We start from the raw sequence: 24,385 nt of genomic DNA on the forward strand, positions 1-24,385 counted from the left end.
CTCTTCTTGATCTGCCTAAATATACTTAAATTCGTCGAGTAGTCCTATATATATCATAGAGTCTAGTATCTACTCCGTACTACTATTAATAGACCTATCTTTGGATTTAAGATTGTCGTGGGATAGATTAAATTCCGAGTGTGGATGATGTTGTCGTTGCCTGGGTGACGATATAGGGCGCTTAACATGGCTGCTCTGTTGATCTATCAATTTGGGCATTTTGGTGCTATGTTAGCGCCTCCCATGATAATAGGAAATTTTACTATGAAAGTACTCCGCACTCTATAGTTAAGTTTAATAGTCTTTTTATTCTTTTATATTATTCTAACACTCCAGTCACTGCAAGATCTACAACATCGCCTTGGGAAAGTTCTTCATCGCCTGGCGAACACCCAGGTCCGCCAGAATCTCCTCAGTTCCACCCAAGATAGCATCGAACTTGTAGGTTCGGTGGAACATCTCAATGACTCGTCCCATTCCGGTCTGGGTCAAACCACGCCCACCGAAGATGTTCGTGGCCTGTTCGGCGATTTCTTGAGCGGACCGGGTGACATGGGACTTGAGAAGACCGATAGGCCCGCCGAGATGGACGGACTGCTGGGCGTAAGTCATGTTGCACATTTGGTAGGCGATCGACTCCAGCCAGGCCTGGTTGGACTCGCAGAGAGAAATCATGCGGGCAAGTCTAAGTTCTCGTTAGTGACTTTGTCTATTGGAAGAAAGAACAGGGTGCGGAAGGGAGCGAGCGAGCTTGCTTTTGTCGAATCACCGGCTGTTCGATCAATTTCTTGCCAAACACGAGGCGTTGGTTGCACCACTTCATGCACTCCTCGACCACCGTCATGCACATGCGGGTGACGGAGCAAACCATCATATATCGCTCGTGGTTGAAGTTGCTCATGATCACGATGAAACCCTTGTGTTCTTCGCCGAGGAGGTTCTCCACGGGCACCTTGACATTCTCGAATTGCACAAAGGCCGTAGCCGCGGCGGTGGAGTAGGAGGTCTTGATCTGTTTCGTCTCGACCCCCTCCCCGCGCGGGATGAGGAGCACGGAGAAGCCTTTTTCGGTACGACAACCGGTCACGAAGTAGTCGGCGAACATGCCGTTGGTGATCCATTTCCTGGCATCGTTAGCTGTCCGTCTGTCCGTCTGTCCGTCTGTCCGTAACCAATGGCGAAGTATCCTACTTGGTACCGTTGACAATGTAGTATTTTCCATCGGGGGTCTTCTCCGCTGTAGTCCTCAGGCCAGCGACATCGCTACCGGCAAAGGCTTCCGTAATCGCAAGACACATCTTCTTCTTACCGGAGAGAACCTCTTCCGTGACCTGGGCGCGGAGCGGTTCGTTGCGCAGCCACTGCTGAACGGCAGTCAAGCTGATAACCATACCCGCCATGTTGCCGTCCTGAAAGCCTACAACGCGATTGGTGATCAGTAACCGCCATCAACAGCTTGATCCGAACAGAACAAGCAGGAATCTACCTCTAGCATTACTCCTGACTATCTCTTGTGCGAGAACCAAGTCATGCAGGTAATCAAACTCCTTCCCATCCACGGCGCCTCCCAGCAGCGTCCGTCCATGGAGATGTTTTCCCGGTCCCAGACGCATGGCCAAAATCCCCGTCTCTGCCATCTTATCAATCAACCCCTGGCTGATGTAGGTGCCATCCTTCTCCTTCTCCTGCGCCTCAGGGGTAATGTACAGATCTGTGAACTCGCGGATCGCGCGCTGTAAACGTCGATGGCTCTCCTTGTAGTACGGGCTCTTGAAACCCGGACGCAACCATAGCGGCTCCGCGTAGGGGACAGGGCTAAGACTACCGGGCTCCGGGATGATGACTTCGGGGGTTTCGCCCTCGATCGTGCCGATGCAAAGATCCTCGCGGTATTTGTCGATGACCTCTTGACGGTGGAGGTTGTAGAAGTCAGCCGTGGCGTCCTTACCGGCGACCTGCGCGAGCACTACACTGCCACCGGGGTGGGCGTCTAGAAAATCGGTGAGGTCATACACGCTGTGGTCGATAATGCACCAGAGGGAATCCTCGGAGGTGTGCTTGGCCACCTCAGCGCGAGTGAAGGTCCTGGACATGATGGGAGATGGGGGTGGAGGATCACTAAAGGGAGAGAGAAGCTGCAAGGGGGGGGGTAAAAAGAGAGTGACACGAGGCCAGAGAGGTACGGAGTAACATGCATATAAATAACGGCTATTGCTATTCTCTTTATTTCTTACATCCCTGGAAGCCAATGCCTTTTCACTCGGTTGATCGACAATCCTCACACCACACTGGATGAATGACACCTTTTTGCTTACTCCGTTCACCAGCAACAAATCAGATGCAGGACGATTAATATTTCGCAGCGGGGAACCGAGGCTTTTGCCTGATCGGGAAACTCTTCCGGATATCCTCGCTTTCGTTATGCGCTCAGGAACAGGGGCGTTGGGGGGGTTATAATATGAAAGACTGATGAAAATTCATGTCCTTGAATCACAGTACTCCGTATCTTCATTGTGGTGGTGATAGGATAGCTCAATAACTACTTTGATAGTCATCGCCTTCTTTGCGTCTGCTATGTATCCCCTGCCAAACGGTCTGTCTCTAAACAACCTCGGCTCATGCCTGCTATATGCACCAACTACGCTAGCTCGAGTCTCAACGCATCATACTGCACATAGACCGTTCCAGGCAGGATTGCCGTCTCAGTATCGGTGGCATTGTACGGCAGACGCAGTGTAAGCAGGTTTTCTCCGACCTTCAACCACTCCGTCGGGAACTCCATGCGTGAGCTTACCTGGTAGCAGCTAACGGCTGATCGCACGATGCAGCTGCTGGACTGGTTGAACCCGATGATCATGGTTAGGGGTTCCTGATTCTGGTTGATGTAGCTCTCAAGCAAAAGGTTGTTGTACGTTTCTTCCGGATTGTACACGTCGGTGTTTCCAGACGCTGTTTTGACACCCGCAAGCTGGATGGTTAACGTGGCTTTCTTCCGTCTCTGGAGTTGCTTCGCCGTCAAGGGAAAGCGGACCTTCCAGTCGTTCGTCGTATTGTACTCGATATTCGGGCTGTCGGGAGTTGGCCCAAACACCGACCAGTGCACCGTGCCGAAGTCAATGGCTGGGTCACTCTTTCCAATGGTATAGTCCACCCCATGGGGGAAATCCGATTGCCAATTGTATGCCCCCCAGTAGATGAGATACTCCGGCGGATGGAGCGGGTGCGTGGGGTCGCGAGTGGCTCCGCGGCGAAACTCCCCAGAAGATTTATCGGGTGTTCCGAGACGCCAAACCTCGATACCGGCCGATTCTGCAACCCAGGTATCCTTAATAGCAGTCATTTTGCCGGCGTTGACGACAATACCATCACGCACGTAGTCCCCAAATACTCCGTCAGCGTACACGGTGAGACGGTATTTACCCTCCCTGACGTGTTTGACGGTGAACTGTCCTTTTGAGCCAATCTCCGCCCAGTACTGGTGTGCAGAAGCTTTGACAGAGTTGTCCTGGAAGTACTCGCCATCAGCAGTAAGAATAGCAATGGCGTTTGCAGCATCACGAGGGAGCTTGACCGTGCCCTGTACGCTACCTCGCTTGCTCGACGGAACGTAGCCGATAACGTGCTTCGCGATGGAGTCATAGAAATCTACATTCCAGCCTGGACTAGCAAGGGATCTAGCCTCCGCCCTTAGTTGCTCTAGTGAGCCGGGCTTCTTGCCGCCGTTGAAAAGATAGAATTGTGGACCAAATGTACGGTCAAACCCGTGGGTGATGTTGGGAGTGCCTTCCCCGTGGTGGTTTGAGACAAGGTAGTTGTAGACAATGCCGTCGACAGTGAGATCGGAGTGCAGCGGTCCCTGCAGTGGTGAGTTAGGGCAATTGTTGGACATAAAGTCTTCGCACGTACTCCGTAGTAGGTATCCTAACGAAATGGAGAATGTGAGGATGCTAATTCAACTGTTTCTCGTTCTTGATATAACGCATACACCAACCTTTGTGTTCATGACCAGCCACGCGCCGTATGTTGAACCATTGGAGGTGGACCCGTCAGCATAGATGCCGTGGACATCGTTGTCTCGCCACTCTGGAGAGTGATTAGCGTCTCAAGAAAGCAGACTATATTGGCCAAGTATACAAGCGTACGATTGGAAAACGTATATTTGGTAAAGTATTCGGCAAATTGTGTATAGTATGCGTCACTCGGCGTGTTGTTGAATCTCCAGGTTGCATCCTGCACGACAACCTCATGTGCAATCGCGTCTCTACCAGGCAAAGGTGCCGTCTGGACATCACTGGACGTGAGGTGCGTCCAGAGCTCTGTATTTGGACGGAAGAGCGTGCGGAATTCTTGCAGGTTGCGCAGGACCGGGGTACTCTCGTTATAGTACGCCAATCGACTGAACATGTGTAGGCCCGTCTCACCATCTCGTAGGAACCAGTATTGCTGGAACTGCTGCCCAGTTGGGACGTATGTATCATTCATGATAACACCGGCGTATTTGGTTCCACTTGAGTCGGTTCCCTGAACCAATTCCATCAAAGGATTTGATGCTCCAGCAGTGTAAAACCCAGAGGGGATACAGTAACAGTCAAGGTAGGGTCCGATACCTGTAGAGCCTGATTGTGGACCAAGGAGATCCTGGCCATCAAGATACAGATCCACGACTCTGCCTTGGGACTTGGAAAAGACGGCCGTTAGCCGATCATTGACCAGGGTAATTGTAGCATCGTTCTGCGTCGCTGAGAGCATTGCAGTGGCCAAAGATGCCCATGTTGAGGCGAGGCCCGAATAAATCCCCAGGCGCATTTTTCCTTTCATTCCTTTCTTCTCGCGTCCGTCAGAGACAAAAGAATATTGTCAGATCTTCCCTTAATAACCCTAACAAGGGTTGCCGCATCTTAGAAAGCAACCTCCAGCTTTTATAATTGCATATCCCCGGCGCAGGTTTCCCCATACTATAACCATATTTCCGGGCCAGATTATCCCGAACAAAAGGGCAAGCTTTGCATTGCAATATACGGAGATCACTATACTAGGGATAAAAAAATTCCATCCTATCGAGACAGCCTACAGAGTCCCTACTAAGGCCCGGTTTAGTTCATATTCATAGTCGTCCCCGCATACCCCAGTGCCCTAAGGAGCAATCGCGGGGGAAATCCCCAGTCGAGGACCCTAGCTTTACCTAGGTAACCCATTCGTATTGACGGAAAAATCCCTCGGTCCTTGTTCACCCGATATGAAGAGCGAACTAGACAAAGCCCTGATTATGTTGGGAGAGGGGGTGGGGATGAGATTGGAAATATGATAAGTGAATGTATTATTGTAGTATATTCACACCTGTCCGGCTCGACTAAAGTGTACAAAGGGAGCGAAGTGAAATATGCAGCAACTCGACATGGAATGCAAATGGCAACCATTTCCGCTCGCGAACAAGAACAGAACAAATTCTTCACAGGGTAGAGACCACAGCTGTACGCCCTGTACTGTCTCTATTTGAAGCTCCAAAAAAAAGCACTGTACAAGGTTGGAATCAACTCAGTCGATGCCGAAACACTCTAGAGGACGTTGACGGGCAAGCAGGGAACAACAACGTTAACAACACCGTTCTAGAAGGCTATTAGCATATGAGGTAGACAGTAGAGTATGGGAAGACATACATTGTTGGAGCTGACATCGTTACAGCACGCGACGTGGTTGTCGCACTGCTCACCAATGTTGCCCACAAGGGAAACCACTGCGCCAAACATTAGCTGAGCAGCCCTAAGAAACCTCCCGGATAGGCTGAACTTACAAGGACTGCATCCATGGTACTTTCCAAGGACGCCGCCGTTATTGAGGAGACCTTCCCCAAGGAGAGCAAGGAGATCATTCTCTTCATCCTTGCTTACATGTGCGCTGCTGTCGAGCGCGTTACAGCAGGAGAGTTGGGCTTTGCCGCAAATGTTCTGGGTCTGGTCGACCGCGGTATAGGAAGGCTCATGAGGCATGGCTATGGCGGCAGTGGCGAAGAGGGCAGCGACAGCGAAGAACTTCATTTTGGATGGTGTTTTGTTGGGTTGGAGATTGCGAGATGAACGAGAGATGGTTCTCTTGAACGGGAGGGCTGAGGCTGGAAAGATATGCTTGAACTGCTGGTTCTTGTTGGAGTTGATCCTTCCAATCCAATGTCAGGATCTTGAGGTCCTTTTATACCTTTCTACAAGTGCGTTTCCAGTCTCCCCCGTGCTGGTTCCACAGGATGCCTAGACGGACATTGTTGTTGATGATGGCCTCAACAGTGCAGTTTGGGAAAACCCTTGCATCAACACCTCAATATTTCCACCTTCTATACTTGGAACGAGTACTAGTTACTATTATCGAGTCTACGGGCTACATATCGAATAGTTCCTACACTTGCGGGGTTGGGAGTGCGCTCCGCGGTGGCTCAATATTATCCAAATCATGCAGGAACCTATTCACTTATTACTTTTTCCGTGACACCGCATGGAGACCCCCAGAATCGAGAAGGGCGTTCATTGCATTTAGGGGAGGATGTGATATATCACTGGCCTCTGCCCGTAACAGTCGTGTTTATCATATATCTACTCCACAGTTCTATTTCCTACTAGTCATAATATCTAGCAATAGTCCAGAATTACTCCCTAGTCAGTACCTAGGTAGGGTTGCTCCGTATATAAGCTCAGAAAGGAATCTTGAGCCTCACTCAGGGGAAACTAATCACCAAGGATTGACGTATCCAGGCGTCAAGATCACCAGTGATGTCTCCCTGGACCTTTCCTGGGAATATACGTGTAAACTCTAGTTTGCCAAAAGCCTCAAAGAAGCAAAAGCTGCAATAATCCTCAAGTCAACCTATCCCTTGATATGTACCCAGATTTGCAGCGCAATGAAGCTATTATTGACTGCTTGGCACAGCCTCGAACTTCCGGAGCAAGAACCCAAAACCCCCAAATATGGTCAGGCGAACCGACGATAAATGAAAGGTGGCTGGTCTGGTCTATGGTCTAGATGCTGCTTTGCGTGACGCAGATTCAAGGAGGCGTTTCCCCCGCATTTACTGACTGCGGAAAGGTTTAAACGGACGCCGTATTTCTGTAAAGGCTCTAGTAAAGAGCGTGGGACTATTCTCTGGTTAAGGTGCTTAAATCTCTTCCAATTTAAGGTAGATGGCTTCCAAACTTTTATACGCAGTGTTACCAAAGCCTAGTACGGAGTAATTGGAAGGGAAAACTACTCCAAATAAATCGGATGCCTTTTTATACGAAGTATCAAAAGGATGAAAGTAGAGTATACGGGAAGGTTTGGGTTATGTTTTGTTCTACCGTTCCAAATAGAAGAAATGTATATTGTTTCCAGGCTATATCAGTACTATTAATGCTCAAAGTTCGTGACTGCTAGGAGAGGAGGCGGACGAAAAATCTAGCCTAGTAGTAGTCACTCGGACATATATAAATATATAACCAGGACAACTAAACATAGGATATGCCAAAGCAAATAAAGCGCTGAAGACGAGTGTAGTTGAAGAACAGATATTGTACATTTGATGGTATGCATTATCCAAGCTTTGCTCAGGTTTTCACTAATATTTCTGTTGTAAATAATCCTGGCAGCCTCTAGATGTCCAGCATGAGAGAGGCAAGTCTGTTGAAACCGAATTTGAAGCTGCGCGTAGCATCGTATGGGGTGTATTATCGAGAATGAAAGCAGGCGTTCATTTGACATGTTCTATCTATGCCACCTTTTGCTGCAAATTACTGGCCTTTGAATCGATTGGAGGAGTCCTTCCCTCGGGCTTTCCACGATAAAAGACGTAAATATCATCATTTACCAGCTGAAAGACTCCTCGATGTATTGAAGCGACTGGTAACCTTGTTGCATCGCCATATGTACCGCGGCACGGGTTCTATCTGCCATGGCTGGGGGTCCGCACACAAGGACTGCGGCTAATGAGCTGCTCTCCTGAGCTTCTCTGGCATGGGATAAGATGAGGTCGTCAATATCAGGCCGACCCTGTGAAATTTCTATATCTTTTTCGGTCACAGCGCCAGCGGGGAAGCTTGTCGATTCCTCACTTATGGTATCTGAATCAGATTGTGTGACGGGCGAGGTGGAATAAAAGGATGCGCGGAAATCATCACGACCGAGAGCCGAACTTAATTCACGCGTTGCGACTTGATGAATGAAGGCAGATTGGCGAGCTACCCAGACTAATCGTAGGTCTCGAACGCGTGTTGCCGTCTCGTCTGGGTTTTGTGAGGATCGTGAAATGTGGTCATGAATGTACGGGACCGCTGAAGCTATCCCCGTCCCGCCCGCAATGAACAACACCGAGTCAAAGCTGCGCAGAGGGAACCCGTGGCCGTAAGGGCCCTCCAACAGGATTCTTACATCAACTGTTTGGTCAGGGGATTGCATACATTGCTCGCGGAGATGACGCGTCCAGCCATCAAATGGACGTATCCAGAAACCTAGATTAAGTTCCTGTGAATCTGTACACGGTAGCGGTTCCCTAGTGGAGCGATTTCCCGAATCAGACGAGCTATCGGAAAGAAGAGGCATTTGCGCAACGTCCACTCCCTCATTGTCTTTGGCAATCCAGGAGGGGGACGGGGACAACGCGCTGCGTCCCTGGTGTGACCAGCATCCCAGAGTAAATGGATGGCTTTCCCACCCGGTAAGACGGAAAGGCTGATATAAGAAATAGTATTGACCGGGGTTAGGGCGAATTCGTGATGAGCCAGGTGCGACATCAAGCCGTACAATATCGGCTGCCTTATAGTAGCTAGCTGTGCTGGTGGTGTACTGAACAAGAGACCCGGCATTTATTCGAACATGAAGATTGCAGTACACCAACCGGATCAGGCGGAGAAGTCGATCAAATCCCCAGATACCTACGGGGAGCCACAAGTAAAACCAGTATTCATGGCCTTCAAAAATGATTGTATGGCTGTTGTCGGATTGTTAGGAATACCTTGCATGCGAGTGGAATAATGATAGACACTCACTAGAAACAACAAACAAGCAGGCCTACGGAGAAAATGATGTGGATAAGAAGAAAGGTCTCGTATGCTCGACGGCGAAACCAATTAACTGCAGTGGGTAGAAGGAGCAGCATCAGAAGCGTACCCTACAGCATCATTAGTGTTTTGCAGATAAGAGATTGTAATGTAGACATAATGTACCAAAGCTCCCCAGGAAAGATATGACTTCTGAAGCTTCTGCATGGGGTTTGATCCTATACACCACGATATTAGAGGAGATATCCCTGTTTTGAAAAAGGACAAAAGTTAACATACTCTGGAAGAATAGAACAAGATAGAGGGCTGTGTGCACGACGGCTTGAATAGTAGCTATCCAGGCGACATGTCGGTGAAATAGATTGAAGGTTGCAAAGTTCCACCCTGTAGCCCATGCACAGACATTGTTACGACCCGCGAAGAGCCAAATGAGAGGGAGATTAGCAAATGATATAATACCAGTTCTATCAGCAATATAGCGCAGGAGCTGTGTTGAGGGCTCTGGCCAGCTACACACTTGGTCAGTGACAGCAGTAACAGTACTCTCATCAAACTTACTAAATATTCCCAGGAAAGAGACGGTAGTTGAAAGAGCAAAAAGCGACACTGAGAAGCCAAAATAGAAGAATAACAATGGCTTCAATGCGTGTTGAAAACGTCCACCATAGGAATTTCCGCCCTTGAGATGGAAGAGGACCGGGGACTAACAAATGAGTTTGTGTCCAGATATACATATTCCGGATGGGGGCCAACAAAAATGATATTTTATAATGGGGTAACCGTTCGTATAGTGAAAAAAATAGGTATTGAAGCACCCTATGAAGTATCCCGACCGTCAAGACAACGGCCCAGTAACCGTAGCCGGCGTATCTGGACCAGTTAGACTGTAAGCCACCACCAAGAGGAAATACGGTCATACCCATAAGCATAATGTGTCCAAGTTTCAAATTGCCAAGTATCCTGGAGGGTTATTGAAATTAAGTACACACTTGTAGGCAGACAGAGGAGGTTACTCACCACAGTCCGAAATACACTTTGATAATACGAGGGAGATAGGAGCACAGGTGCATCAACCAACGACTTCCTGGGGATTTCTAGGTAATTTACAACCTTCATGCTACTGATAGCATCGCCGGTAAGATTCTCTGCGACACTCTCCCGAGGTAGAAGATCGACGTGGCCATAGCTTTTGCATATAGAAGCGAGTTGAGCGAGTCCGGCTGACCGTTCAGCCGGCTGGCAAAAGATATCAGACGAGGCATAGATGGAGGTGACTTCAAGAGGATTCTGGCAGTGTGACTGCCACCCTTTTTCGAACTCCCCACTGAAGGCGATATACGTATATGCGGTGTAGATTGCTGTCACACAGCGCTCGTTTGCGGGAATAACATTTGCTGATGCGACACTAGCATAGTAAGCGAGTGACAGAGAAGCGAGAAGCCGCATGGCTGGTGCATTCGAGAAGTGGAAAAAGAGGAAGAGGGCCCATGGGCAATGGCTTGGGGAGGAACTGAATTCTCTCTGGAACCCGTATCGGCCTGAGTTTGCGAAGCCACCTTAGGCCCACTACTACACTGGGGAAAGGCACCTGAGGACAATAAGGGGTAGGTACTTGATGGAGATGTGCAGAGAAGTGTACTAAGAGAACCCCATTAGCACGATGATAATATTCACAAGGAGAAATAGAAATACTGCTTGATGGAGAGGAAGAGAGAGGGAGGATGATGGCAAGGTGTCTAGGGGTGGTGGTGGATTGTTCGGAGTTGGTCGGGCGATGCGGAATAATCTAATCTGATCAAAACGGATTTGATAGAGACTGACTGCTGATTGGTCCTTTACAGATAGCACTGTTCCATTTTGGGTAGTTTGAATGACACGTGCTTCGGTTAGCTGACGCTACTCCCGTTTTAGGAAACTCCAGCTTCCTCCGAGTCCGAGGTCCGAAGTCCGAGGTCCGACGCAGATACTACCTGTACTACTACTACTATATAAATTCATGGATAGACTCAGAGATATTGATTGCACTCTCGGATGATTGGTTTTATTATACGAAACTGGCAAGCACGAAAGCATCCTGATCAAGATATCTGTATACCCTAACCCAAGCTGTTAACCGCGTATTACCGCAGTGACTGGTGTTCCCTTAACGTTCCTCGTGCATGGAGACCTCGAAACCTCGAAACCCAGGAAGTGCTTGTCGAATCTCATCTGTGTACGCTGGCAGACCACCGGTGTAGTTCAGCTGTTCGAATGGCTTCCCCGGAATTGTACCTCCCATATAGGTGGAGCAGACAGTGGGCAGTAGGGTCCGATTTGATAACTCGTCAATGCGGTGTTTCCAAGCACGCGATGCTTCTGGAGTGGGATCGATGTATTTAATCCCTCGTCTTTCCATCAACTTGATTGCATCAACGACCCAGCGTCCTTGAACTTCAACTCCTGTCGGCCCGTTACAGAATGCCGTTGGTGCATGCGGGCCGTAGGTGTAGAATAAATTTGGATACCCACTGATTGTCATTCCAAGATGGGTATAAACAGAATCCTTCCATTCTTCTTTTAAAGTCTTACCATGTACGCTGCGTAAACCCATGTCCATAATCCCACCGGTTGAGGAGTCGAATCCCGTGGCAACGCAGATTACATCAAGCTCGTGCTGAGTGCCGTCTGCAAGCTTCAACCCTGTTTCAGTGACGCTGGCAATAGGGTTTTCACGGATGTCAATGAGCTGAACATTTGAACGGTTGAACTGCTCGTAGTAGTTGACCTCGAGACACGGCCTCTTAATCCCGAACGCATGGGGGGGTTCTTCTGGTGCGAGAAGATCTCGCACACTGGGGTTATGAATCCTTGCACGCACTTTCCGTGCCCAAAAATCGTATATTATTCGGTTTGCTTGCGGACTGAACAGTGCATCCTTGTATGTGCCCAGCCAGTATCGGAACCCACCAGCTGTCCAAAGGCTTTCAAGAAAGGCTTCGCGCTCCTCCTCCGAATCTTCACTTAATTCCTTTTCTGCCCAGGTGTAAAAAAACCCACCGAAGCATTTCTCGCGCAGGCGGAACAACTCTGGATAGACTGGCTTAATCCGCTCTTGCTCTTCGACACTCAACTCCCGGCGGTACATCGGGATCGCCAGGTTTGGCGTGCGCTGAAACACCTTCAACGAACCAGCTAAAGGCCCCAGAGCTTGGGTGATCTGGACACCAGAAGCACCAGTGCCAATCACTGCACATCGTTTCCCACGGACATCCACTGCATCTTCGGGCCAAAAAGCAGAGTGGTGAATAACCCCCTTGAATGAATCGATGCCTGGCCAAGCAGGGACGTAACGTTTTGTAGCAAATCCTGATCCAACGATAAGATATTTGGCAGTAGCCCGAGGACCATCTTGGGTTTCCACCGACCAGCGCCCAGATTGCATGTCAAACTCGGCTTTGGTGACCACAGCACCGAAGAAACAGTCCTTGCGGATATCCAGAACGTGGGAGACATGGTCAAGGTACGCGCGGATTTCTTTGTATGTTGGGTAGTTTGTGGACCAGTTCCAATGGGCCCAGGTCTCCGGAATAGAAAACTGATACTCAGGCGCCTCGGAGTCGACTCCTGCGCCGGGATAACAGTTCCATCTCCAAGTGCCCCCGACATCGGACCCGGCTTCGAAAATGGCGCTTCGAAGCCCTAGCTTTCGCACCTCATGCAGGCAATAAATGCCGCTGAACCCAGCGCCGATAATGAGCACATCCAATTCAACTGCGGAGCCCTCCTTCTCCCGAACTGGCGCAAATTCTCGAAGGTTGGACTTCATTATGATTGTAATGGATGAAAGCTAAGTTCTGGTTTTGGAGCTTGAGACTTTTTCTGGAACGAGGAGGGAGCAAGTCACCCTTGAGTGCCATCTTATCCTTCGCGCAAACCCCTCACTCACGTTGCATGTCACATTTGTACTGTATAGATCAGCGCAAAACATATCTCATTCGAAACGCTTCGTCACCCCGCATTGCCAATACGCAATCCAAGTCAATATCATACAGCATTCGGTGTAGGGATGGGAGGGGGGTTATGCAAACCCCGCTACCTTGCCCCCGCTATAATATCGAACTGACTGGCTACTGCAAAGAGTACTAGACATCAGGAACAACGGAGACAAAGAGCAAACACTCCAACATGCATATTTGGCATGCAGGCGGTGTTTGACATCCCCAAAATGGGGAGTAGGCGTAAGCACGGACTTTGGTTCATGTTCTAGGCGTGAGATATTCCAGTAAGCAAATTGGCGGTTCTGTAGTATTCTTAGGACTGATGTAATTATGCGGTGCATAATAATATTGGCACGATTTGCTGCTTCGGATGTGAATGGGAAGGGTTAAGACTAGTGTGGGTGGATACATCTCCATAGAAAACAAGTACTCGCTCAAACCCCAGGGTATAATTAGAAAAGGAAAAAAAAAAGCAAGATTTAAGCCCTTCTCTCATTCCCTTGACCGTCTGATATCTTAATTCACCTTGCTCTCGTGCTCGTAACCATCGTCGAACCATCTACAACATGTATTGAGAACATGCTTGTAGTTCATCTACATAGAACTATATTGTAGGGCTACGAATATCGGCAAGGTTTCCAGAACACTTTCCCGTCATGGTTTCTTTCCTGGTGGATCCAATATCAAGCGTGACTACTTGGTGCAGGTTTGTATGAACCAGGCGTCCTTGTTCTGACGGAAACTCTCGGTGACCGAGACATTTCTTTTGTTTTCATTGGATTTCATTGCAAGGTGGAAGTCAAGTCCTGCTCTGATAACTACCTAGGGTTTGGCTGTGTCACCCAACTCCTCCTCACCAACGCAACATGTGAATTTCCCACCTCATTTCACGCTGAATCCGCCCAGTCCAGGAACATCTCTTCTTGTTCTTCCTTAATCTGGTCATCTTCCTGCTTATAGTCCTCTTTCTTCACTTTCATCTTCATATTCCCCGCAAAGAGTTCCTCTTCATCAGCCTCACTGCTCCCGCCAGGGTCGAGGGGAAGGGACGCTTTCGCCTTCTTGATAGGAGTGTTTGTCTTTGAACCGCGATCTGCCGTCCTTTTTCTGGGGGTTGACACAGGAGTCGAAGGACCGCTGGGACTGTGACCGTTTGAGGAATCTTCAGCCTGCTTCTTCAGTTTGGCTATCTGGGTCTCCACCGCACGGGCAGTACATCCTACTTGTAGATATTCCGCACCAGAGCTTAGCAAAAATAGAAAAAAAAAAATAAAAAAATAAGCTCGTTTCATCAGAATCAGCTTACCAGGCCCCATGTATTCTGCCAGTTTAGCGTTGTCCACCTTGACCTTATGGGCCTTGAGCTGTTCCAAAACACCAAGGAAGAGCTATTCCATATATGAGAAATTTCCATAGTAACGGGGCTTTCAGTCGAACAATACTGTTAGAATCTCACCTTGACATTCTTGTCCACAGTCCAACTGACAGTCATGGTGGAGGTGTTGTGCAAGGGGTGTGCTTGTGTCAAAATGGAAATGAATGGGTAGATGCAGATGGACAGGAAAGAGAAAATAAATAGATTAGAATGGAAGAGTTGTAGAGGGGTAACTATTTTTCCTCCTTCCAACTGTCAATACCTGCCTTGTGTGTGTTGATTAGGGGTGTTATTATAGCAGTGAAAGGAAAGTATCTCAAAATCCTCTCACCTGGAGACTCTATCAGGAGTTGCCTTGGGAAATCTTCACAATTCAAGAATTCATGGTACGGCGGTGGAATATGAACTATATGTGAGTTGAAACTGAATCAAATTTGTACCTCTATAATATGAATATATAGAATTTACAGAACTGGCAGCTAACAGTTTACAAACGGCTTCCTCCTTAATGGGGGAGAAAAAAAAAGGCATCGGAGATACCCTCAGCCAGGACTCAAACCTACAACAGCTAGTTTAAAGCGCACTGCTACTCTTCAGTGCACCTGGGAAGAGATCCTGGAGAGCCGTCCACAGAGGCTGACCACCAAGTTGCATATCATCAAAAGCAGGACAAGCCAGGTCTAGCAGCGGGGCGGCAAGAGTGTCGGTAAGAAGCTTGAGAGGGACAGCCAGAGTTTTATAAAGACCGGCCAGGGCGTTGGGGCTGAAGACTTTGAGAGCTTCAAACACGAAGCACACAAGATTGTTGCCCTCGAGAAGGGTGGTGGCATTGAAGACGCCCCCGGTGATGTCGGATAGATCGACGCCTGTAAAACTGTTGACTGTACCGGTGTTACCACCAATGCTGTTGTCATTAGCGTCGGCCTCATGGATGCAATAATCAGGTCAGGCAACTTACCTGGCCAGCTCGGGATACTTCACAAGCCACGGAATGAGATCAGCGTTGAAATTAACGATATCCCAGTCACTCGGAGTCCTGTACCAGTTCTCCGGAATGCGCTCCCATCCTTCACGGTAGGTAAAGTTCCCCTCCTCGCCATAGATACCGTAGAAATTGCGCACGATATCCTTGGCTATATCATTATTATTAGTGGACTGACTACCAGAACGCAGTTTGGAAGGGGGAGGGGGGACATACTCAGAACGCCTTCGGTGTTATCCTGGGAGTGATTTCGGAACAACCGGCCAGAGAAGAGGTAACCAGCATTACGGAAAATCAGACCAGTAGCAGGACCGTAGTAGAAGTTCGGGTTAGTTGCCTTGGCCTGGTCGAAGCGGATTTTGGCCCGTTCACCCATGAGCTCCATGGAAAAGGTGCCGTCGGTGGACATTTCGTACCACTCGTTGAATAGTGTCATGTTGAGGGTCCAGGCATTCCCCGTCACATAAAGGTCATTACGCGTATTCGAGGCGTCGGCTTCGACGAAATTGTGGGATCTATCGAGACCTTGAGGTTCCCCTATTGCTACTGTTAAATTAAGATACAGGACAGAAGTACAGAGGGAGCCTCTCACCAAACAAATTGAGAACATTGCCAAGGATATTGCTGACCCTCGGGTCAGGTCCACCAATGGAGAATCCTGGGTCAAGGGATAGAGCATTCCCGCTATAGACGGTACCCATGGTGGCTAAAACTAGCGATATATCAAGGCCCATGCCATACACTATTCGGAGAGTTAGTGCAACCAGCTAAGAAAGGCAATGAATGCAACGTCTAAGGACAAGCTTACCCTGATTGACAGCGGCAACAGCCTCGCCAAACTGTGGGGGGGGGGTGGGGGGTAAGTGTCAAACACATGCCATCACACATGGAAGAGAGAACCTTACTGAAGCCACACCATTGTGCGGAAGGTATCCGTGATTTGCCAGAGCATTCAGAGCGGGACAAGGACCGCGCTGGTCACCGGCCGCGAAATCAGGAGGTTGGAACGCGTGCTCCCCACTGACTGATAGCCACACACACAAACTCTGTTAGGGTTTTGCGAAGAATAGACCCGGGGAGTACGTACTGTCCACCGGGGTATCCAGAGAGCTGGAGAGAAGGCGCTTCTCCTGATGTTTCTCCTTGGCTTGAGACTGGACCTGAGCCTGTATTTCTGCCAGGGGACAGCGTTTGTCGATGTTGCCGTACATACCCATCCTGTGGGTGTTTTCAGCCGTGGGAAAGCTGGCAGCGAGTGCCCCCAGTCCGAGGACGAGTATCCATCTCTTCATGGTAACTAGCTACAAACGAGTGACTAAGAATTGAAATAAATAATACAGAAAAGAATGACTGGTGAAAAAAAAAAAAAAAAGGAGTGTGAAGTTTAGAGAAGAAAACTAACAAACAGAACAAGACCAGCTCTACAAAGGGAAGGCGAATGAGGACTTAAACCCAGACGATATGCGGTGTCATGATATTCATCAAGGACCGACCTTTCATGGTCTCAGGAGGATCGGCAGCCTCGGGATACTAATGGGCTTCCCCTAGTTGAAGTGGTCGGGACGTATGTACGCTTGATACACAATTCTTCGCGAGGCTCAGTTCTACATGTCCGGCCGAGTGAGAGTATCAGACTTCTCCCTGACTCGGCACGGGCCAGTTCCATTGTTCTAGGGCAATATGACAGCTTCTCTCTTGCGTCGCCAAATCTGAAAGATTTACGATGCAGGTTTCAAGTTTCAAGTCATGGTAACAATAACAGCCGATCAGCACGAGCTATTTTACCCGAGATTTCTCCTGCACGACCTTTTGAGCCGGGGTTGCAGTTCCTATCCCAGCCCAGGCTCATTGGATGTAAAAGAAGTCACGAATGTCTTTAGGGAGAGAGTATTGGGTTCGACTCGACCAAAGGATTGACATCGAGTACCCTTTTTTTGGGCAAGAGAGGTGCGATATTTAGCGTGCAGCCCAGCACGCCCCCTAGTCTCACGTTAGTGCCTCACGCCTCGTTTCTGGAGCCATTTGGAGCAGGATGGGCGGGAATCCAGAAAAGAATTTAAGTTTCCTGTCATTCTTGGGCCCGATTCTCATTTGCTCTGCGGTGGTGTGCGCGTCGTGCATATACCCGAAAGGGAATCTACGTCCTCCGGGGAGGTTAGTTAACTAGTTAGGGTATGGAGATTACTCACCTTGCTTATTTCAAGCTCCAAGCGTGTAATGAGAGGGATACACTTGCCGAGACGGGTTATCCTGTGTTCTAGATTGATTGTTCACAGGTAGCTAAGGTCAAAGAAGGGGATAGGTAGTTAAAATGCGAAACACCAGGTGGGCAGAAGAGGAAGGAAGTTGTCCATGACCACCAACCAGCAGCACGCAATATAAACTTGGCCCATGATTTCTGAGAAATATCGATCAGTATGAGATGATAACAACCTAAGGCCGCGTCAAGGGCCGGTAGAAATTCTGGATTCTTCGCGACTGCCGAAACTCCATCCACCTTCAGCTAAACAGGGGCGGAGGATTTAGGACGGAAAGATCTGGGGTAGACCATGACAGGCTAAGCTGGCGTTGATCCTAATTTCGGCCTAGTCCCACTTGCTAAGTGAGGCCAAACGGAGTCTATATTGGGGTTTTCAAGAGGCGAGACGGCGTGGTTAGAGATTCAGCCACTGACGAATAGGCATGGTGTCGACGAGGAATCTTTCTCCACGAAGCCAATTCCTGGAAAGGAAACTATCCAAGCTTTAGGGAGGGTTCATGATCATACAGACTACAGAGTATATGGCGATATTCACGGTGAAGCTGGTCTGAATTATCTATGCCGGAAAAGCCTGGAATCCTTCGATACATCGAAAGGAGGATGCTGATCAGCACGCTCTGTATCCCCTAGCCCTTTTTTTTTTTTTTTTTTTACTCCGGGAGAGCCTTTCTTCCATATTTCGAAAATTTAAGTTGTTATCGAATTGTCATAGATACAATGCATGCTGTGGGAACGATTGAAAAGATTAGCTTCATTCATTTATTTTAAACCGTGGTGCCAGGAACGTTTTTGGAGAAATCACCCTTGTTGGTCTTCTCTCGTTTTCTTTCTTTCTCTCGTTCTATCTTTATTCACCTTTATTCGTTCCTTTGCTGGACTTCGTCGACATTCTCGCCCCTCCTACAGAATGAGGTGGTCCTGGATTGTGGCCCTCGCGACCCTGGGTTTCATATATCCCGCCGAGGCCGGCCTTGCCGAGTTGGCAAACGCATTGCCTTCATGTGCTGTACGTTAGACGAGCTTCTCAAGCCCAGCTAGTGCTAAATCGAGATCAGTTGAAATGCTTTGCAGAGGTGTTGCCGCAGTCATCATGCCAGGTTACCGACCAGGTCTGTATGTGTACCAATCAGGCGTTCACAGAACAGATTGAACTCTGCGTAGCAAGCAGCTGCACTATCCGACAGTCACTCAGTATGTGAAGGAAACTGTATATCGCCGGCAAGTTGTTCGTCACTAACAATACAAAGCCACCAAGAATGTCACCAGCACAGCCTGTGGTGCACCTGTACGAGATCGCAGCACGGTAATCACCGTTGCAGGACTCACCGGGGGGGGGATCGCGCTTTTAGCTTTTCTTCTACGGGTTTTGGCACGGCTTCCTTGTTGTGGAGGCCAGTTTGGAATGGACGACTGGACTATGGCTCTAACCATGGTAGGGCCCTATTTCGCGCCTCACTGTATGTCAGTTGTTAACTGTCCTAGTGTTGCATGATTCCCCTCTCCGTGCTCTCTTATCCTTGTAAGTATCTACGCACCTTGATACGGCATTGGATACTAATCCAACCAGTGGCAAAGATTGGACTGGGGAAAGATATGTGGACGGTTCCATTCGACAATATTACTCACATCCTCTATGTGAGTGTCTTGATTGAAAGGCGTTAGTTAGGGTTATGCGCTGACCAGACAGATCTATTTCTTCGACGAGTGCCTTTATCTCACGACAATCGCCCTGACAAAAATCTCCATCCTCTGCTTCTACCTCCGTGTATTCCCCCGACGCGAGTTTCGCATTGCCGTATACGTTGTTATTGCCGTTAACATTGCATATGTACTTGTATTTGATCTTATCTCGATATTTCAGTGCGACCCTGTCAGAGGGGCATGGGAACGCTGGGACGATGAAACGGATTTTAAATGTCGTAACATTAACGCACAGGGATGGAGCGCGGCAGCGATCAACATGATCCTAGATATTGTGGTGATGGGACTGCCTCTACGGGAACTGTATCAGTTGAACCTATCCACGCGGAAGAAGGCTTATGTGATGCTTATGTTCAGCTTGGGACTGCTGTAAGCAAAACGCCTCAAGACAAGATATGACTCCCAGTGCTGACTCTAGGACTAGTGTGACTTTGGTCAGTATACTGCGTCTGGAGTCGTTGATTACTTTCTCTAACACGCAAAACCTGACATGTGAGTGCCCTTTTGACGAGTCCCCGCTGAAGCAAAACACCACTAAGACCCCCCTCCGCCCCCCCAAAAAAGGGGATTATGTTACTGTCGGATACTGGAGTACAATTGAATGCCATGTGGGAGTGATCTGTGCTTGTCTCCCTGCAATCCGGGCGCTTTTCCGGCGCGTCTGGCCTCGAATCTTTGGCGATACAACACTTGCAAAGTCCAAAGCATCACTATCCAGGTCGCTAGGAACAGGATCACGGACGGACGGCCCGGGGCTGGTTTCCTCAAGGCCAAAGCACCCCGATGATAGTTTTGTGCCGCTGGTTGACATGGACAATGCGAGCCATTCGAGCCAGTCTCATTTGACCGGTCCACAGAACCAGGCATATACGAGAACCTGGGTTGAAGCTTAGACGTTCGACTAGTTGAAACTTTGTTGAATCCAATTCACTTTCAGTAATAATGATAATAATAAAAATTAGTAGTAGATACGTCGTCGTCGTCGTCGTAGTAGTAGTAGTAGTAGTAGTAGTAGTAGTAGTAGGAGCCCCAGCGTAATGGGGCTTATGCATACCGTTTAAAAGGCGAGATTGGGATGTCCGTTGGAGTCATCTCTCTATACTCCGTACAATCAGTACCTTTGCCTTAAATTAGCGTGAATTGACACGGGAATACGCTAATTAGTCCTGTCCGACCTCTACCGATTCAGAGAGTTAGATGTCGATCAACGAGGCACATCTGCACCAGAAAAATTTGATAGTGGAGGCTGGTTTCGGGCTATGGAGCGAGATTAGGTCTAAGTCCCTTAAACTGAGTGCTAAGTGTTTGACATCAGCTCACTGGGAATCCCCCTATCGCCTGGACAGTGGTCTGTACACCAGTTAGGGATTAGTATTATTTGAGTTTGGTAGTTATCGACATGAGTTGGTGGCGTGGTTATACCTCATTTTTGAAACCCGTTTAGCGTACTCCGTACTAAGGAGAAAAAAAGCCCCCCCCCCCCCCCCCAATACGGGAGGCGAAGCTTTTACAATTAACAGGGGATGCATTATATCTATAGCTCTATAATTAGCAGGCAGGACTTCTGGTTGTTTGCGTTCCTCCGTGCTTCTTTGTCCTTGGTTTATTTCTCTTGCTTCCCAAGCAAGTCATTTCTTTGCATGCATCATGCTGGTCCTCAAGGCCCTGGGACTCTTCTCCCTTATTAATGCGGTGCTGGGAACGTATGTCTCTCCTTCAAGACACAGATAGCCTTTGGATCAAAGCTGACTGGGTAGTGCTCATGTTCCTGTGCATCACCATGTACACCGCTCCACCAAAAATACCACGGAGTATGACTATATCGTCGTCGGTTCCGGGGCAGGAGGCGGGCCTCTCGCTGCTCGTCTCGCTCGGGGGGGCTACAAAGTTCTCCTCATCGATGCCGGAGACGACCAAGGGGACGCTCTGACGCAGATGATCCCTGCAATGCAGCTTCAGTCCACCGAGTATATTCCTCAGCGATGGGATTACTTTGTCAACCATTACGACGACCTTGCCCGCCAGGAGCAAGATTCTAAGATGGTATACCGCACCCCTGCGGGAGATTTACACAAGGGACCCAATCCTCCGGCTGGGTCAGAGCCCCTGGGTATCCTATATCCGCGTGCTGGAACCCTCGGTGGATGCACAGCCCATAATGCCATGATGTACTACTTCCCCCCCCCCCCCAAACTTGAATAATCCGTAGAGATTCTAGACACTAACGAGTAAAGTACGATCTATCCCTACGAGCGCGACTGGGATTACCTTGCTAACCTGACTGGCAACAATACCTGGGCCGCGTCCAACATGCGCAGTTACTTCGAACGGCTCGAGGATAACCGCTATGCCCCCAGTGATATCATCAACCACGGGTTCAGCGGCTGGCTGCAGACCTCCCTCACCCAGCTCGCGCTCGTTGCGCAAGATCTCAAGCTTGTTTCACTCATCGTCGCCGGTGGTACGGCGATGGGCCAGGACCTTGTCGGGAAGCTCGTTAGCACTGTGACCGGTCTAGCGGGCATCCTCACTCGCGATATCAACACGGGTTTGCCGTCGCGCGACAAGTCCGAAGGTCTCTTCCAGGTTCCTCTCGCCGTCAAGGTCCCCGACTACAAGCGGACTGGACCCCGAGACTTCCTCATGGACACCGTCAATGCCGGATATCATTTGGATATCCAGCTCACCACCCTGGTTACGAAGGTGATCTTCAATCAAACTGGTTCTCGTCCTCGGGCGATCGGCGTCGAGTACCTGCAAGGGAAGAGTCTGTACCGGGCGGATCTGCGCTATGTCAACGCTACCGCCGGCACCCCGGGTAGCGTGTATGCTAAGAAGGAAGTTATCCTGTCCACTGGAACATTCAACACCCCGCAGCTCCTGAAGCTCAGCGGCATTGGCCCTAAAGCCGAGCTCGCCAAATGGAACATCACTACCCTGGTGGACCTCCCCGGGGTTGGCAAGAACCTGCAGGACCGCTACGAGACCACATTGATCGGCAAATCGCCCACGGCCTTTGTCCTCACCGAGAAATGCACCTTCCTCGAGACCTTCCCCGACCCTTGCTACGACGACTGGAAGAACGGCGTGCTCTTCAAGGGCACCTACATGACGAACGGGATTGCCATCGCCATTCTCCGCAAGTCCTCTGTCGCGGAATACGACGAGCCTGATATTCTGATCTCGGGGGCGCCGGCCAACTTCCAGGGCTATTTCCCCGGATACGCGCACGATTCCCTAAAGGACGCTCAGCACTGGGCCTGGATTGTGCTCAAGTCCCGGTCGCGCAATAACGCCGGCACTGTTGAGCTACGCTCGGCAGATCCTCGGGATACCCCGATTATCAATTTCCATTCCTTCGATGAGGGCGTAACGAGCGACAATGCGGACGAGAAGGATCTGCAGGCGGTTTACGAGTCCATGGAGTTCTCCCGGAGTATCTTCCAGGATCTCGTCCCTCTTGACGATGGCTTCACCGAGACCTGGCCCGGCGCTAACGTCACTACCGAACAGCAGATGAAGGACTTTATCAAGCGCGAGGCATGGGGTCACCACGCCTGCTGCACTGCGCCTATTGGACCCGATGACGATCCCATGGCTGTGCTGGATGGTGACTTTAGGGTACGTGGTGTTGATGGCCTCCGCGTTGTAGATGCGTCGGTGTTCCCGAAGATCCCGGGGTATTATATTGTCTTGCCCGTTTATATGATCAGTGAGAAGGCTGCGGACGTTATTCTGGCTGATGCTTAATTTCTCCTTGTTGTATGTCACTGGTTGTGCCGGCTTTTATACAAGTCCATGTCATCGTAATATTTCACTTCGCATATCCGTTGGCTAATACTAAAGAATCACATATCATCAATATGTCCAAGAAACACAAGAAAACTGGTTTTCTAAATCCCCTTTTAATATTCTCCAAGAGCGAATATATATATTATGAATGCGTACTAATTGGGTTGTCTTCAATTTTCGAAAATGGCGCCGCAAAACCGTAAATTTTATATCCTTGTGCATAATCCTTTCCTTCTTCGCGTTCTACTCATCATCATTAGTATCTCAACCACCAAAGACCTACAGCACGGAGGGAGACATACCATGATCGGGAGGAAAATTCTCCATACGATGCCGATAATACCGCTCGCGCAGATCCTCCCCCTGGCTCCTAGGATAAAATGTCGCGTACAGACTAGCTCGGCCTTTGTCTGTCTTATTCTCCGCTGATCGATGCGCCAAATGGGACCCGAAGATCAACACGTCACCCGGCTCCAGCGGGACAGAGACCCATTCGTGTGCGTTTTCCCACGCCGGTAGAATCCGCCCTCCTGCAGCAAACTCAATGTCCATTTTATGGGAGCCCGGAACGACCTCGAGACAGCCGTTTGCGGCGGTTGCGGCATCAATGGCGAAGTTGGCCGTGACGTGTTCCATGCGGCCGATGTGATCGTATGCAGGGGCGTCGAGGTGCGCCTGGAAGCCGTTGCCGTGCGGTTGTTTGTAGTTGATTTTGTCCTTGAAGAGGAGCATTTGCTGTATGATGATTCTGTCTTTTAGTACATACTCCCCTGAAAGCTATAAGAGATAGAAACAACACAAAGGGCGGTACCTCGCCTGCAAGAGTGTCGAGAATGTTCCCCAGAGCTTCCCCGCACACAAGACCTTTGAATTCGGCGTGGTAGTCGACAAATTTCTCCGTGCGCATGAGTTGGCGCTCGCCGTTCATGTTGATCTCGTCATAGGGCATCCATTTTCCTTTCTCACGCGGCCAGGATTTTACCTGTTGCGTCCAATCCCGAAGTTCGATGGGGTTGACAAGCCCGTGCTCAGACTGGCGGAGGAGAAGGAATCCATTTTGATGGTAGGAGGCGATTTGTTCTGGAGTTGGTGTATACATTTCGAACCCGAGTTCCTGCAATTGGACTGCTGATGAGTTGAATTGCTGTGAAGAGAGATGAACAAATTTATACGTAAGGACGTGAATTCGAATGCTGTCCTCTTCGCACTGAGTATCCTCATCTTCAACGGCGAAGGTCTTCCCGCCGAGTATAACGGGCTTCCTCCCGAGCCCCGGCGGAA

At 49.4% G+C, this 24,385-nt stretch overlaps 10 protein-coding genes across 10 annotated transcripts; 2 read left to right on the forward strand and 8 right to left on the reverse strand.

The window, feature by feature from the left end:
• Positions 1–288: 288 nt before the first annotated feature.
• On the reverse strand, positions 289–2,260 carry P175DRAFT_0503220 (acyl-CoA dehydrogenase family protein). Its single transcript, XM_040897580.1, has 4 exons — positions 1,487–2,260; positions 1,192–1,417; positions 756–1,124; positions 289–685 (listed from the first exon to the last, which is right to left on the reverse strand). The coding sequence occupies exons 1-4, from the start codon at positions 2,091–2,093 to the stop codon at positions 349–351; spliced, it is 1,539 nt and encodes a 512-aa protein (XP_040751069.1). The 5' UTR covers positions 2,094–2,260; the 3' UTR covers positions 289–348.
• Positions 2,261–2,333: 73 nt separating this feature from the next.
• Positions 2,334–4,806, reverse strand: rglB (polysaccharide lyase family 4 protein; the record flags this gene model as incomplete). Its single annotated transcript, XM_040900435.1, has 4 exons — positions 2,334–3,856; positions 3,907–3,921; positions 3,992–4,083; positions 4,143–4,806. 4 exons carry the CDS (start codon positions 4,804–4,806, stop codon positions 2,639–2,641), a joined length of 1,989 nt encoding a protein of 662 aa, XP_040751070.1. The 3' UTR covers positions 2,334–2,638.
• A 749-nt stretch (positions 4,807–5,555) lies between these two features.
• P175DRAFT_0534132 (uncharacterized protein) lies at positions 5,556–6,035 on the reverse strand (the record flags this gene model as incomplete). Its single annotated transcript, XM_040900109.1, has 3 exons — positions 5,556–5,606; positions 5,658–5,734; positions 5,792–6,035. The coding sequence occupies 3 exons, from the start codon at positions 6,033–6,035 to the stop codon at positions 5,556–5,558; spliced, it is 372 nt and encodes a 123-aa protein (XP_040751071.1).
• A 1,298-nt stretch (positions 6,036–7,333) lies between these two features.
• P175DRAFT_0503222 (ferric reductase family protein) lies at positions 7,334–10,773 on the reverse strand. The gene is made up of 7 exons (XM_040897581.1): positions 10,035–10,773; positions 9,937–9,977; positions 9,576–9,887; positions 9,297–9,526; positions 9,183–9,235; positions 9,006–9,127; positions 7,334–8,947 (listed from the first exon to the last, which is right to left on the reverse strand). The coding sequence occupies exons 1-7, from the start codon at positions 10,461–10,463 to the stop codon at positions 7,825–7,827; spliced, it is 2,310 nt and encodes a 769-aa protein (XP_040751072.1). The 5' UTR covers positions 10,464–10,773; the 3' UTR covers positions 7,334–7,824.
• Positions 10,774–11,160: 387 nt separating this feature from the next.
• On the reverse strand, positions 11,161–12,822 carry P175DRAFT_0494791 (flavin-containing monooxygenase; the record flags this gene model as incomplete). The annotated part of the gene is made up of 1 exon (XM_040896034.1): positions 11,161–12,822. One exon carries the CDS (start codon positions 12,820–12,822, stop codon positions 11,161–11,163), a length of 1,662 nt encoding a protein of 553 aa, XP_040751073.1.
• A 1,059-nt stretch (positions 12,823–13,881) lies between these two features.
• Positions 13,882–14,486, reverse strand: P175DRAFT_0440804 (uncharacterized protein; the record flags this gene model as incomplete). The annotated part of the gene is made up of 3 exons (XM_040894041.1): positions 13,882–14,213; positions 14,301–14,382; positions 14,451–14,486. The coding sequence occupies 3 exons, from the start codon at positions 14,484–14,486 to the stop codon at positions 13,882–13,884; spliced, it is 450 nt and encodes a 149-aa protein (XP_040751074.1).
• A 355-nt stretch (positions 14,487–14,841) lies between these two features.
• P175DRAFT_0503224 (peroxidase family protein) lies at positions 14,842–16,719 on the reverse strand. Its single transcript, XM_040897582.1, has 7 exons — positions 16,439–16,719; positions 16,257–16,375; positions 16,160–16,190; positions 15,944–16,093; positions 15,568–15,888; positions 15,328–15,502; positions 14,842–15,273 (listed from the first exon to the last, which is right to left on the reverse strand). Exons 1-7 carry the CDS (start codon positions 16,641–16,643, stop codon positions 14,943–14,945), a joined length of 1,332 nt encoding a protein of 443 aa, XP_040751075.1. The 5' UTR covers positions 16,644–16,719; the 3' UTR covers positions 14,842–14,942.
• A 1,799-nt stretch (positions 16,720–18,518) lies between these two features.
• Positions 18,519–20,205, forward strand: P175DRAFT_0559241 (CFEM domain-containing protein; the record flags this gene model as incomplete). Its single annotated transcript, XM_040900903.1, has 7 exons — positions 18,519–18,617; positions 18,667–18,802; positions 18,859–19,043; positions 19,094–19,130; positions 19,179–19,246; positions 19,299–19,681; positions 19,737–20,205. The coding sequence occupies 7 exons, from the start codon at positions 18,519–18,521 to the stop codon at positions 20,203–20,205; spliced, it is 1,377 nt and encodes a 458-aa protein (XP_040751076.1).
• Positions 20,206–20,823: 618 nt separating this feature from the next.
• Positions 20,824–23,188, forward strand: P175DRAFT_0462857 (GMC family oxidoreductase). The gene is made up of 2 exons (XM_040894800.1): positions 20,824–21,480; positions 21,547–23,188. Exons 1-2 carry the CDS (start codon positions 21,248–21,250, stop codon positions 23,060–23,062), a joined length of 1,749 nt encoding a protein of 582 aa, XP_040751077.1. The 5' UTR covers positions 20,824–21,247; the 3' UTR covers positions 23,063–23,188.
• A 58-nt stretch (positions 23,189–23,246) lies between these two features.
• P175DRAFT_0494796 (phytanoyl-CoA dioxygenase family protein) lies at positions 23,247–24,203 on the reverse strand (the record flags this gene model as incomplete). The annotated part of the gene is made up of 3 exons (XM_040896035.1): positions 23,247–23,347; positions 23,407–23,839; positions 23,871–24,203. 3 exons carry the CDS (start codon positions 24,201–24,203, stop codon positions 23,247–23,249), a joined length of 867 nt encoding a protein of 288 aa, XP_040751078.1.
• Positions 24,204–24,385: the final 182 nt, after the last annotated feature.

Source organism: Aspergillus ochraceoroseus, assembly GCF_002846915.1.
Source record: "Aspergillus ochraceoroseus IBT 24754 chromosome Unknown P175scaffold_6, whole genome shotgun sequence".
Taxonomy (NCBI): domain Eukaryota; kingdom Fungi; phylum Ascomycota; class Eurotiomycetes; order Eurotiales; family Aspergillaceae; genus Aspergillus; species Aspergillus ochraceoroseus.